The sequence below is a fragment of the Callospermophilus lateralis genome, chromosome 5, assembly GCF_048772815.1.
Source record: "Callospermophilus lateralis isolate mCalLat2 chromosome 5, mCalLat2.hap1, whole genome shotgun sequence".
Classification (NCBI taxonomy): Eukaryota; Metazoa; Chordata; class Mammalia; order Rodentia; family Sciuridae; genus Callospermophilus; species Callospermophilus lateralis.
Window position 1 is genome coordinate 161,355,284 of NC_135309.1, and position 12,806 is coordinate 161,368,089.

Genomic DNA, 12,806 nt, shown 5'->3' on the forward strand with positions numbered 1-12,806 from the left:
GCTTCATCAAGACTGACTTCCTAGGAAACTTACTAAGAAGCCATCACAAAGCATTCTATAAACACACAAAAAGATGATGAATTCCACTGAAAGTGGGAAACTGCACAGGCCTGTGGGCATGGATGCTACACTGGGTTTTCCAACCACTGTGAACTCCATGCTGTCAAGGTCATGCTTTATTCATTCCAAATCTATGTGCCATGCACTAGCAATGAAAATACACACATAAGACACAATCATTCAACAAAAAACTTATAATTTAGTTGTGATTAAAGATAAATTACAAATGTAACCCCAATACACACTTAAAAAGAGTCATGCTGATCTATGCTAATCCAAAGGGCATTGGCTTGCCTTAACTTCTCCTTGTTATTTTTAATAAAGTATGCTAAAATATGAAGTCTTGCCTAAATCAGATTTTGAGTATCACAGCCACATTAGGAGAGAGAACACACCCAGAAGGAATTCAAATTTAAAGAGCAAACTTACAGGTGCGAGTGAAGAAGGTAAGGAGCTTAGTGGGTGTGGTGACATCAGAGGGGGTGAGGGCACTGGAGACAGAAGAGGAGGAGGGAGTTTGAAGAAGTCAATTGCAGCTTGAAGGTCTTCATCGAAAAACTGCCTGTGGTCAGATAAGTGAGTCCTGTCACCATCATCACCAGTCGGCACTGAGACCTTAGTATTCCCATCCTCATCAGAAACATGGTCAATACTGTGGTTTGCTCTGCCAGGCCTCTCTTTATTCACACTTCTACATGAAGCAAAGTCACCCTCCATTTCCATAGACAGTTGTGTGAGACATGTCTGCACATCTGAGGCCCTGAGAGGACGGCCTTGTGCTGGAGGTAGTGTGCCATCTTCCCCTGAAGTTCCAGATGTATCTTCTTTGGAAGGTTTTTCTGTGGGGTGAGGATTTAAAATGTCAAGGAAATTTAAAACAAAACAAAACCTTATCCTAATAGTTCAAAAGTGCTTGCAATGGTTATTTCAAGTAAGTAGAAATACTTTTTAGTAGGGAATCAATTTATAAACATTATCCTATAAAATGTGAGAGAGGAAGATGAATGAATGGACAGATGAGACAAACCCATCCAGGCACCACAGGGCCACAGCAGGGTAATGGCCACACTAACCTACAAAGGCTTTTATGAAGCTTGGCAATCATACCAGTGGAATCTGGCAGAGAAATAATTCTGTGCATACAGGTTGGGACAGACACTATTTTCTCTTTTTGAAAAGTGATCTAAAGTCAACCCACATCAACCCCACTCATGCCGAAAATGAGACCTCACTAGTGCACATGAATGCTTTGTGATAATGCATCTGAAAAGTTTCTGTAAAACGCCAACCCTTTTTGGTATACGGATTCTGATGAACTTCAGTTGTACTAATTATTAGAAGAGACATATAGGTCCCAGGAAATCATTACAAATCACTATGTTATATCCATAAACTGTACAAGTGTTTTACAGAGGATTCAGAGCTCTTTGGAGAAGAGGCTGATTATAGGACTGGAAAGAGAAAATAAAGCTGAGACTGAAACACCTTACAGTGCCAGAAAGCAAGTGCTTAAATATGATGGAGTATGTCTGAAGCACACAAGAGTCACTCTGGACAAATTCCAAACGACCAAAGCTGGACCAATTTAAGCAATAATTAAGGACAATATGAATTATAATGCATAGAATGGAACAATTACCTACGACTATATGGAAATATAGGTTATAAAGCAAATAAATGGAGAAGAAACAGTTCTTTTTTACGAAAGAATTCTAAATAATAAATGCAGAAGAAATGAGAGAAATAAAAAATCATCTAGTAAACACCAAAGTAGTAATTATAGCAGGCAAGATCCATTACTTAGGATAAATTATGTGGATGACAGTTTAATAATCCATGTCCACATCACCTATCTCCATGATGTTTCCCTGAGCAGAGGGAAACAACACTACTGTGGTGTCCACACCACAAATACACACCATCAGTCCACCATGAGAGGATACCAGACACACAGAAGGGACAGGCTTTCTAAGAAAACATGCTCTCCAAAAGTGTCAAAGGAAAAGTAGAGGAATGGTCACTGCTAAAGGCAATATGGGGGTCTGGGCTGGATCCTGGAGGGAAAGGAGAAATAGTGGGGAAACTTGTGAAATTCACACGAGTCTACAGTTAACAGGATTGATTGTATCACATGTTCCAGTTTTGATGACTGGCAATGAAAAATGTTAAAATTGGGAAAAATGAGTAAGGAGTCTAAGGGAATTCTTCACATTATTTTTGTAACTGTTCCATGTGAAAAGAAAAATTAAAAAAAAAAAAAAAGATAGTCTATGGTATATTAAGGTTCCAAAGATGCCATGCTTTCTATTCTCCCTTGGAAAAGTTCAGATAAGCAATAGAATTTAGCCCTAAAATTGTGATTTTAAATGAAAGCATCAGATTAAATGTTCACATACACTACTCACTGGTATAGAAGGCTGAAAAAAATCTACAGGCTGCTTCTGCTTGAACAAATGAATTCTTAACTGTAGAAACTAATTTAGAAATTGCAGGTACCATTTGATTATTATCAATGTTACTATCTAGAAAGTGAACTGAGGGAAAAATCTATTTAGAAAAACCCACTGAATATATCTGTGTCAACCCTGACAAGTTATGAATCCAGCACAACCAAGAATCAACATTTGCCCATTACTGATCTTCTGAGGGAACCCTGCCTTCAGAAGCCTGTAGGAAAATTAGGTGCACGTGCTTCTACTGATTTAAATCTTTAATGATCTATCAATTTATAGCAGCTTATTAAGAATTATAATACAAATAATAATAATAGAGCTCATGTAATGGCATAATTTGGAGTGAACATACTTTATATACAGAGTTATGAAAAATGGTGTTGAGAATGGATAACTATGATTGTAATGCATTCCACTATTGTCATGTATGTAAGAAATTTTTTAAGAAATGAGTAAAATGACAAGAAGTAAGAAGCACTAGAATGTTACACAAGTCTGCTATCTTTCTCCCTTCCACTAAGCATGTCTAACATCAAATTCAAGATCTGAAATCCCAAGAAGACACGTGCAAACATGACAGAATGTCTCCACATCGTCTTACTGAAAATCAAGGAATTCAGTTAGCAGAACTGCTGAAGTATACAAAACATAAGTTAAACTGCTGGTGAACTAACTGAACATATGAAATAATTTTTAAAAAGCTGTGCATCCTTCAGTCTTCCACATGTACTGGCCAAATATGCCATTGTTTTTTATCCTTCCAGTTTCTTTGATATTCTCTGATGAGACCTGTTATTAAAAAATTAAAAGCTAAATGAACTGACTTAAGATTAGAAGGCACACTGAAGGGAAAGAAGTTTTGTACAATAAGAACTGGCCACTATAGTTGCTTTCATTCCTCTAACATTACATCCAGGAGAAATTAAAAATTACAGGCCACAATGTCCATGGTAATCTTTCTACTTTCACATATGAAGCTGCTTCCATAGCTTCTCTCACCTGGGACACGTCTGCTGCCTTCACTGGGTAGTCGGTGTGCTGTGTTTATACAGAGCCAGAGTTCCTTCAGGAGCAGTTTCACTTTTCCTGTGAAAAAAAATAAAGCGTTAAAACTATCTTTTTTAGCTTAAATGTGCCCGTGTGAAATCAGGATTAGCAACTTAGAAAACTAGGTATCCAAATATCTTCCTCAAACTCAACCACTGTGCACAACTCAGTTAATTATGGTTGGAAAGGTCTACAGTGCTTTAGCTAGAAATTAACTAGCACGGATTTCTTTGTTTATTTTTGGTGCAGGGTTGGGGGGACACTCAAAAGCCCCAATCTACTTGGTCAAAGGCTTCATCACCTTTATATACACCCTGGATAGATGAGTCCTGGGCCCACACATGGTCTCCTGAGTGCGATTAAATGGGGAAGGGACACCTAGTTAATGGTTACAGTATAGGGGACCAGGGCTCTATATGTTCCACAAGATAACAGAGAAGCATCCCTCAGTTAGATGAGGTTATCAGCAAGGTCATCAGCTGACCATGCTGAAATTCACCTGGGTGATGCATGGGTCTAGAAAATCCAAGGATAGACTTGAGTGAGGAGAAGTGAGCTGGAGGCAAGATGTGTGGATATAAACGTATCAACAGGGAGAAGCACATGGCTTCATAAAGATTGGAGTATTTATACATTTTCTTAGGATCTAGACTCTGAGTATGATTAAGAAATGCTGATTCAAGTTGAAAGGCTAAGGAAGTAACCAAGACCGTGTTGATGAAATTCATAAGAATATTACACTAGGGTTTTGAAGCTTTTTAAAATTGTTATGTATACAAATTCCAAAAATATCTTCCCAACCAAAACGTATTTACGAAAATATAAATATGAATATCTTATGGTGAAATGTTCATAAAAAACAACCCACATTAGTAAAAATTCAATGAAAACTAGCTTTAACTATGAGGTAATTTCAGGCCATCTCAGAGTTCAATTATAATTTCCTTAAATTTAAGTTTCTAAATTAACCTTAAATATCTATTGAAATTAGTAACATCTTCAATCCAGTTCAAGAGGACATAAGAGACTAACCTTTTAAACCAAAATATCTCCAGAAAATCAACCAAAGATTTTTAAATGAGGTTAGTTTTGAGATCAAACTGTGTCATTCCAAAAATGAAGCCTCCAGAAAGGCAACCAGGACAAACATGGAAGTCACGGTGACAACAACGTCAGAGCAGCTGACCATTTCCAACCTCTCGGAAGCCAAATCAACTTTCTGGTGACCCCTGTGTGAGGTACATTCACTTGAGTTCTAAAACCCTGTGATTGAATAGCTTATCTACATTGTAATTTAACCTACCCAAAAGCCTGCTTCCAAATATTGTAATCCCCTTTGCTTAAATGACCTGACCAGGATCCCTGCTTATTACGTATACCCAAAGCAGCAAACAAGGAACCTTAAAAAAAAAGAAAAAAAGTTACTTTGCCATTCCTGTGGAGGCGAATAAACAGAGCTATGCCTATTCTAATGAGCACACATTACTTCTAATCTGACCATAAAAAGCTATCTATTCCCAGCAAAACAGTCTTCAGTGAGGCTTCATTACTTAGTTGTGCAGATAAAAAATCTCATTAAATCGAATGTACACTTGTCTTAAGATGCTTCTACTATCAAAATCTAAGGCATTTATAAGAGTGTTTCTGGACTTTCCCACTCCATTGCTTTGTCAATTTCTGTGTCAATACCACACTTCTTTAATCATGATAAATTCATAATTACACTGTTACAGTATGATTCTTGCTCAGGTCTTTTCTTTTAAAAAATGTTATTCTGAACATCTATTCCTCTGGACAAACCTTCACCATCTGTTCTTTTCCACAGAATGCTGTAATGGGATTTCTAGTGAGATTAGTATAAATACATTGAAGAAAGTATCACATCATTACGCCTTGAGTTTTCTCATCCAGAAACATAATGCTGATTCATGTGTTCATTCTTCCTTCACGCCTCTTCAGGAAGTCTGTACAGTTTTCGTCCCAGAGGCACCACACATTGCTTTAAGTCCTCTCCTAGGCATGTGGTGGTCCAGTCACCGTTTAAGAAAGGGTTGTTTTGATTCCACCTGGTGCACTGTGAATGTCCCTTGTACAAGTCACAACTTGATCAAGATTCTATTACTACTTTTCCAGATGAGTGCTCTGGGTATTCTACATGCTCATATCATCTGAAATAATGGCAATTTGACTCTTGCTTAGGAATATCTGAAGAATTTACTGTTTATTTTTTATTGGGGGGGAGCAGTTACCAGAAATTGAACTCAGAGGCAGTCAACCACTGAGTCACATTCCAGCCCAATTTTGTATTTTATTTAGAGACAGGGTCTCACAGAGTTGCCTAGCGCCTCACCATTGCTGAGGCTAGCTTGAAACTAGTAATCCTGCCTCAGCCTCCAGCACTGCTGGAATTAATAAGCATGCACCATGGTGCAGGGCTTACTGTTTATTTTGCCATGCTGATTAGGGCCTCCAGTACAAAAAGAAGGGAGGAATAAAAAGGATCCTTGCCTTGTTTCTGACAGTAAGGACTATGCTTTCAAAGCTTCTCCTTTATCAAATTTAAACTTTTTTCCTATTATAGACCGATTTTTCTCTTAATTAGAAGTGAATACTGAATTGAGATGAACATAATACTTTGAATCAGTTATCATATTCCTGTAATAACTCCTTAGATCATAATTTGTATTCTAAGTAACTCACGGCTTTGATCCCTGAAATTTTTATTTAGTATTTTTGCAGTTATGTTATCAAGTAACATAGTTCTGAGTCTTAAGGATATGTGTTCATGTTAATGAGATATTTTCTAAGTTCTAAAACAATAAATTAATGATAAAGACATTTGTTTTCACTCAAGGCTTTGGAGAGCTCAACCAATAAACCATCTGGAACTACAATGGTCTAACACTTCAATTATTTTTAAAAATTTCTTCTGGATTATTTTCTGTTCAAGTCTGAATCAATTTGAGAGTACATTTTCCTAGAAAAAGAAAATCTGTTTTTTACATTTGGATATGAAACTATGAATGAAGAACTAAACTGTACTTTCGCAGCTTTCCAAGTCCTGGTGCAATGGGTTTTCCTCTTGCTCACACTTGATATAGGTTCTCGTTTCTCCAGTACAGTAATGATCCAGTCAGTTTCAATAGTTCCAAATCAATTGCTGCACTTTTTTTTCATTAACTTATAGGAATGGGGTCTTGTTAATATCTCATTAAATTGTGGAGTTATTTTGCTGTGCATTAGCCAATTTAAAATGTTTGAGAAGTATACTAAAGAACTGTGCAGTCTGCAGAGTCATATTTAATTATTGTCATAATTCCATCTCCTGTCTGCTCTCACCTATTTCTGAGAAACATACTAAAACTGCTCATGATGACAAACGATGTGGCTATTCCTCCTAGAATTCCCAAAAGCTCTTTTACTGATAGTTTCATGCTCTTAGGTATATGACAGTGTCCACTTAATGAGTTGTATTAATCAACTTAAACATTCCCTTTTAATCTATGTAAATGTGTTTCTAAGCTTGAAATATTTTCTTATGTTACTGCTTTCCTGAGAGCACTGCTTGGAAGACATTTTCCTGCCACTCTGTATTCAAATATTTTGTTTCATTTATTTTAGGTACATATCCTACAAACATGTCAGAGGTGGAATTTATATTAAAAAATCATTTTCTACACTTGGGAGGCCCCAACAGAATGAACATAAAAATATTTTCTGTTCAGTGACTTTCTCTTCTGTTACTTCTTGATCTCTTTCCCTCCTTATGGTTCTGTGATCCCCTCTGAAAACTTCTAAGAGATAAATACTAAGACATCTGGCTTTATCCTTCAATTTCTTATATTTTTCTAACACCCTTTGTACTACATCCTTAGAGACATCTTGGATCTAATCTCTGGGTTCACTAATTCAATCATCTATCCATTCAACATTAGCCTATTTAGCAGATTTATTTCTGTAATCATATTTTTAATTTCCAAGATCCACAGAGGAAGCCTGTGAATATGTTCTTAGATTTTCTCTAAGAATTCTAATTTAGTTTTTAACCTTTTCTTCTCACTCATGATTTAGTATTATTTCCTCAGTCTTCTGGCACCTTTCTTCCTTGTCCCTCCCTTTCTTTTTGTCAAGGTTTTAGAAAAGGGTGTAGGTAGAACACCTTTAGGAGTGTATTCCTTTATGTACATTTGTAGTCCTGATCTTCTAGCAGTAAGTGCAGGTTCTTGTTTCATGACCCTGCCTTTGGGGACAGAGGTAAGTGAATGCAATTGTGCGGGTTACACGGAGTGCATTACCATCTTATTTACTAGGAACAGGAGTGACTAATGCTCAAAGCAGCCACAACTACTCAATGTTCTAATATCCACAGTCCTCAGGCATGTCTTATGGCGCAGCTACCATTTCAGCAATCTGTACTTGGGGCACAGTCTGTGGGCAAAGGCCAGAAACAGGTTTGAAATAAGAAGGCTGTCATACCTTTACCCTTTTATCAATGACTTGCAAATGCTAAGGACCTGCTCCTACCTCTATTTCTACCCCAGCAATCAAGGGAAACTCCAGGCTTCTGCAGTGAAACTTGCTTTTTGCAGCCTGCAACTGTCACCATCTGCTTTCCATCTTCCTCATTAATTTACCCTATTGATGGTAAACTTTATAACTATCCAGGCAAACTACTTTTCATTTAGGTCATTTTTGTTGGAATTTGAAAAGAAGTCAAGGCAAAGTGCCACTCAGGAAGCCTTTTTTAAAGTGATGCCAACTCAATATTTCTTAGTGTTTAATTTGCTAATTTCTTCCAGCAGTCAAATATTCAATATTAACAGAGAAAAGTCCTAAGGATTCAGTTAAGAAGTAAGAAATAAATACATCAAAGTTCACAACTGACTTCATTAATTTATTTACCTGGAAAAAATACAATGTACAATAGACAATATCCCTGCCCTCATTGTTAGAGAGGATCAAAACAAAACATAAAATAACTTTGAGAGAGCAATAAGCTCTTTGAAAAAAATAAGATGGAAAATGTAGGATACAAACCTGAAAGGAGTGGGTAGAAGGACCATGTTTGAATAGAAAGGCCTAACACAGATCTGTGAGTCCAGAAGGAAATATGATTAAATTCAACAGCTGATTGTTGGCTGGGAAAGCACAATGCAATGCTCTGGATCTTTGATTGCTCTCAGCAATACCCATCACTCCATCTCACACTCCACACACAGAGCAAAAGCACAAGAGATTGCATATATGTGATACCAGTGCCCAGGCAACTAGAAAGTATGAACAGCTAATGGCCTTAAACCAAGGAAAACGTGAACTTGTTCTCTAAGGTAAAAGAAAATTAAAGAAAAGGGGAAAAGGGATAAAAGTGAATTCTTAAGAGACATTGCTTACTTATACATAAAAATTTAAAGGTCTTCAATTAATTCCACTTAGAGGTTTTTAATAAAAAAATCCACATCAGTATGATGAAAATGACTACATTTAATTAATAAACGTTAATTTCAACTCCACAAAAAAAGTATAAAAGTAGAAATTCAAATTCATAACCTCCACTTTTTAAAAGGAGAAAAAAGGGAAGTAAATGGCAAAGAGCCAAGTAGTAAACAGAGGTATTAACATGAAAACTCCCAATTTCTCACTCTCAATTGTCATTATGCCTTCTCATCTAGAAATGAGGCACTCAGTACAAATGTGTAGTGACATATCTGGATTTCCCTTGCAACAATTCCATGGCTACCACTATTTTACTTTTCTTCCTTAAACTCTTGTGTTTTCAGTAAATATACAATAGGGCTTTGACACTATGGTTTTCCTGCCTGACTTTAACAATGTTTTTATGTTTGGCACCTAGGATATTTAAAAAATTAATCTGATAAGTTGCAAACTAGAGAGAAGCTAATTATTATTCATACCTATAAATTGTAATCTAATGAATACTTAATTATTGAAAGCTGTGGAAACTGTACAATATTAAATAGTTTTCCTTTCACAAACAACATTCTTCATTGTATCCCTTAATCACTGTATTTTTTTAGAAGATAAAAAATTGGTTAGAAATATATATTGACTAATGCCAACCCCAAATACATGGCTTCTTCTAACATGAAATATATACTAATCCTGGATATTTTTACATCTGTATGTTAGAGCTACATGGAATCTTCCAAATCACTAATACTAGCACACAAAATTGAAGCAAAAATTACAGTATACTCACTTTTATCTATGCTTCCATATGAATCACTTGAAATTTGTGTTCCAATATGTCTCAATTCTAAAAAGATGCAGGGAAAAATAATTTTAAAATATTGCATATCAATATAGAAATTTTAGTAAGTATTAACTGAATACTCACCTTTCTCATTTTTCTGTTTGGAAAATTCGTCAAGTCTTTCCTGTGAAAATAAAACACTAACAGTGTTTATGCTGGATGAGTAGTGCAAATATGGTGGATCAAATGTACAACAGGTATAACTTAACAGGCAACGTGCCTATAGTCCCTAGGTGGCCTCTGCCTGACTGTCAGATCTGTTACAACAGTCACCCACACAGGCCCCGAAACCAGGAATTTTCAAGTTTGAACACACTGTTTTATATAGTACCTGTGTCTTCTTAAATTCTTTTTCAAGTATTTTCTTCTCATTTCTTAGTTGTTTGAAGTCTTGAGTTTGCTTGACAGCAGCTTCTGTATTTTAAAATTATAATAAAGAAACAGAAAAATAATTTACTACCTTTACTGCTAGAGTTAATGGATTACTCAAGATCTGATCTAGTATGAGTTTTTCCCATTTCTTAAAGTATTCAAATACTTTATCGGTCAGGGCTAATAGAGGAGCTTTTCTTTCTTTAACTATTTATAAGATTATAAAATTGATGCAGGGCTTAAGAATCCTTTCCAAACCCTTCTGGGCAGGGCCACAATCTAATGCATAAGGGGAGATGCCATGGTACCTTGCACTCTTTTCATTTCAATAATTAGCAGTGATGTTTTGAGATTTTAGAACTGTGATCTTAGAATTAATTAATACCATTCTCTTTATCTGGTGAAGAAGAAAAGGGGGCAGCTTTCATGATATTTACTGGAGACAGTTATTCTTTTCTGGAATTCCCTCCCCCACACACATTATTTTATTGCTGCAAGATACTCATACATAATTGGGAAACTTATTATTAGATATTCACATATGCACACAATACAATTATATAATTTGGCTAATATCACTTCCTGGAGTTCCCTTTAACAAGTTAACTAATCCTAATTCCAAGTATCTTTGTTGGAGATCTACTCTTTAGGAATATTTATAGTTCTCTGCATTTTTACCAAATCCTTCATTCTGAAATAACAAATACTCCACACTATTAACAATCTTACCAGTACTGATTTTACACAGATATACTCACACACAATTGCTAAAAAAAGCAAAATCCCCTAAAACAACAAAGTAACAATATGCTAACAAGCTCAAGTATTTCTTTCCTCAATAATCTTTATTATGTCTTATCATTTACTAGGGGAAAGTGTTTTTCTACATGAAAAACGCTGCATTTTGCTTCATAGTTATACATGGAGTCTCAAAGGCATCTCATGTTTCTCAAAATATTTCCTTAGACACTTATCTCCACACACCACCAAGAAAAAGACAAGACTTAGAACACAGCAGTGTCCTTCCTGCCAACTGTCAATGTTTGTGCAATAATCAAATCTAAGGAACATGTCACCAAGACATTTATAGAATAAGTCTAAAACATTTGGCTTAATCTAGATAAATTAATGACTGGGACTACTAAATTTAAACTATTACTTCACACTCTAAGTGAAAATGCACCATCATTGAAGCAGGGCACAATCACTATAATGTCAGAAACCCACAGCAGATAAGACGGTTACTAGAGCCACACTGGAACTGAAGGAAGACCACACGCATGGATGGAAACAGCAGAAGCTGTCTGTCTCTACTGTGCATTATTAGGTCCATGTCCCACTGCACAATGCAGGGAGGAAAAGCCAACAAAAAGATCTTGAGTTTCACTCCCACTGACTTCTGAAGGGTTATCAGCTGAAACATGAAGACCTAAGAAACTGCACTCTGCACTTTCTTTGTGAAGTAGAAGCACCTAACAATTGTGGAGTGTGTGGAGATTTAAAATGATTTAAATTTACCAGATTTAAACTGGACAATCGTAATGAAGAGGATTTCATGGAAATCTCCCTACATGTATCATAAATGCATGAGTTTCTAGATATTAAAAGCAGTATCTGTTCTTATATCATGGGGGGAAACTAAGAAAGTCCATAGGATTCAACTTTCAAAATTAAATCATTTCATTAGTTGCTACTTTTTACAACAAAAAGTGCAGGGTGCTATTATTTTGAGTATAATACCCTTTCAGGGACTGCCACATTCCATCTTCAACTTCTGATATGGTTACTGGGAGGAACAGACCCTTGCTCTCATCTAAGGATGACCCAGAGATGTACCATCCAAGTCTACAACAACTCAACCATTTGATCGAGTGCTTCAACCTATTACCAGGGATCTGAAATAGCCAGCAAGGGTTTCCACTAGCCAGGTAACAACAGTGCCATTTACCTTCCAGCTTCTTCACCTTAGCTTCGAGTTTCTTCTTCCTAACAATAAAATACTATAAGTTAGAAAGTGAAAAATAATATGACAGAAACAAAACCTCACAATTTATGAAACATATTTTTTAAATTACTGAGCTTTGCCTAACAGACTATTTCAGTCACAACTAGCATTAAGTTATCAATAACTAAAATTACCATAAATTTTTCTGATAGAATAAACCTAAGAAAGAATGGTATTCCACTTAATGTATAGTTCTAAAATGGATTTTTTTTTTTTTTTAATCTGTCTTTTCCATATGAAAAACAAATTGTGGACCTACTCAGGCTCTGCCCCTAGAGGAAGTGAGATCATCTGGAAGCTGAGCTGACAGCACATCCAGACGGGCTCCAAGGGTCAGCACTGGTCAGTGTTACTCTCTGGGAGCATGTGCAGTTAACTGTGTGTACACAGCAAACTGACAGAAGGCAGAGGCTGGAGACCCTCTCCAGTTCTAAAATGGATTCCTAAGAGCCAAAAAGGAAGGTAACCCCCTGAGAAAGAGTCTCTGAGTCACTGCTGAATCACATCTACACAGTAAACCACTGTCTACACAGTCCACACGACTGTTTTGTGTGGTACTGAATGTCAAAATAATCAAGGGATTTTTTTTTTATTTTTT

At 36.2% G+C, this 12,806-nt stretch overlaps 1 protein-coding gene across 1 annotated transcript in view; it reads right to left on the bottom strand.

The window, feature by feature from the left end:
- The window catches only part of Ice1 (interactor of little elongation complex ELL subunit 1), a 55,226-nt gene that overhangs the window by 24,336 nt on the left and 18,084 nt on the right, over positions 1-12,806 (bottom strand). The window contains exons 7-12 of the mRNA XM_076857492.1: positions 12,152-12,189; positions 10,163-10,245; positions 9,916-9,955; positions 9,778-9,834; positions 3,513-3,599; positions 490-899 (exon numbers count right to left, since the gene is read on the bottom strand). Coding sequence (XP_076713607.1) covers positions 490-899; positions 3,513-3,599; positions 9,778-9,834; positions 9,916-9,955; positions 10,163-10,245; positions 12,152-12,189 — 715 coding nt within the window. The remainder of the gene's footprint in view (positions 1-489; positions 900-3,512; positions 3,600-9,777; positions 9,835-9,915; positions 9,956-10,162; positions 10,246-12,151; positions 12,190-12,806) is intronic.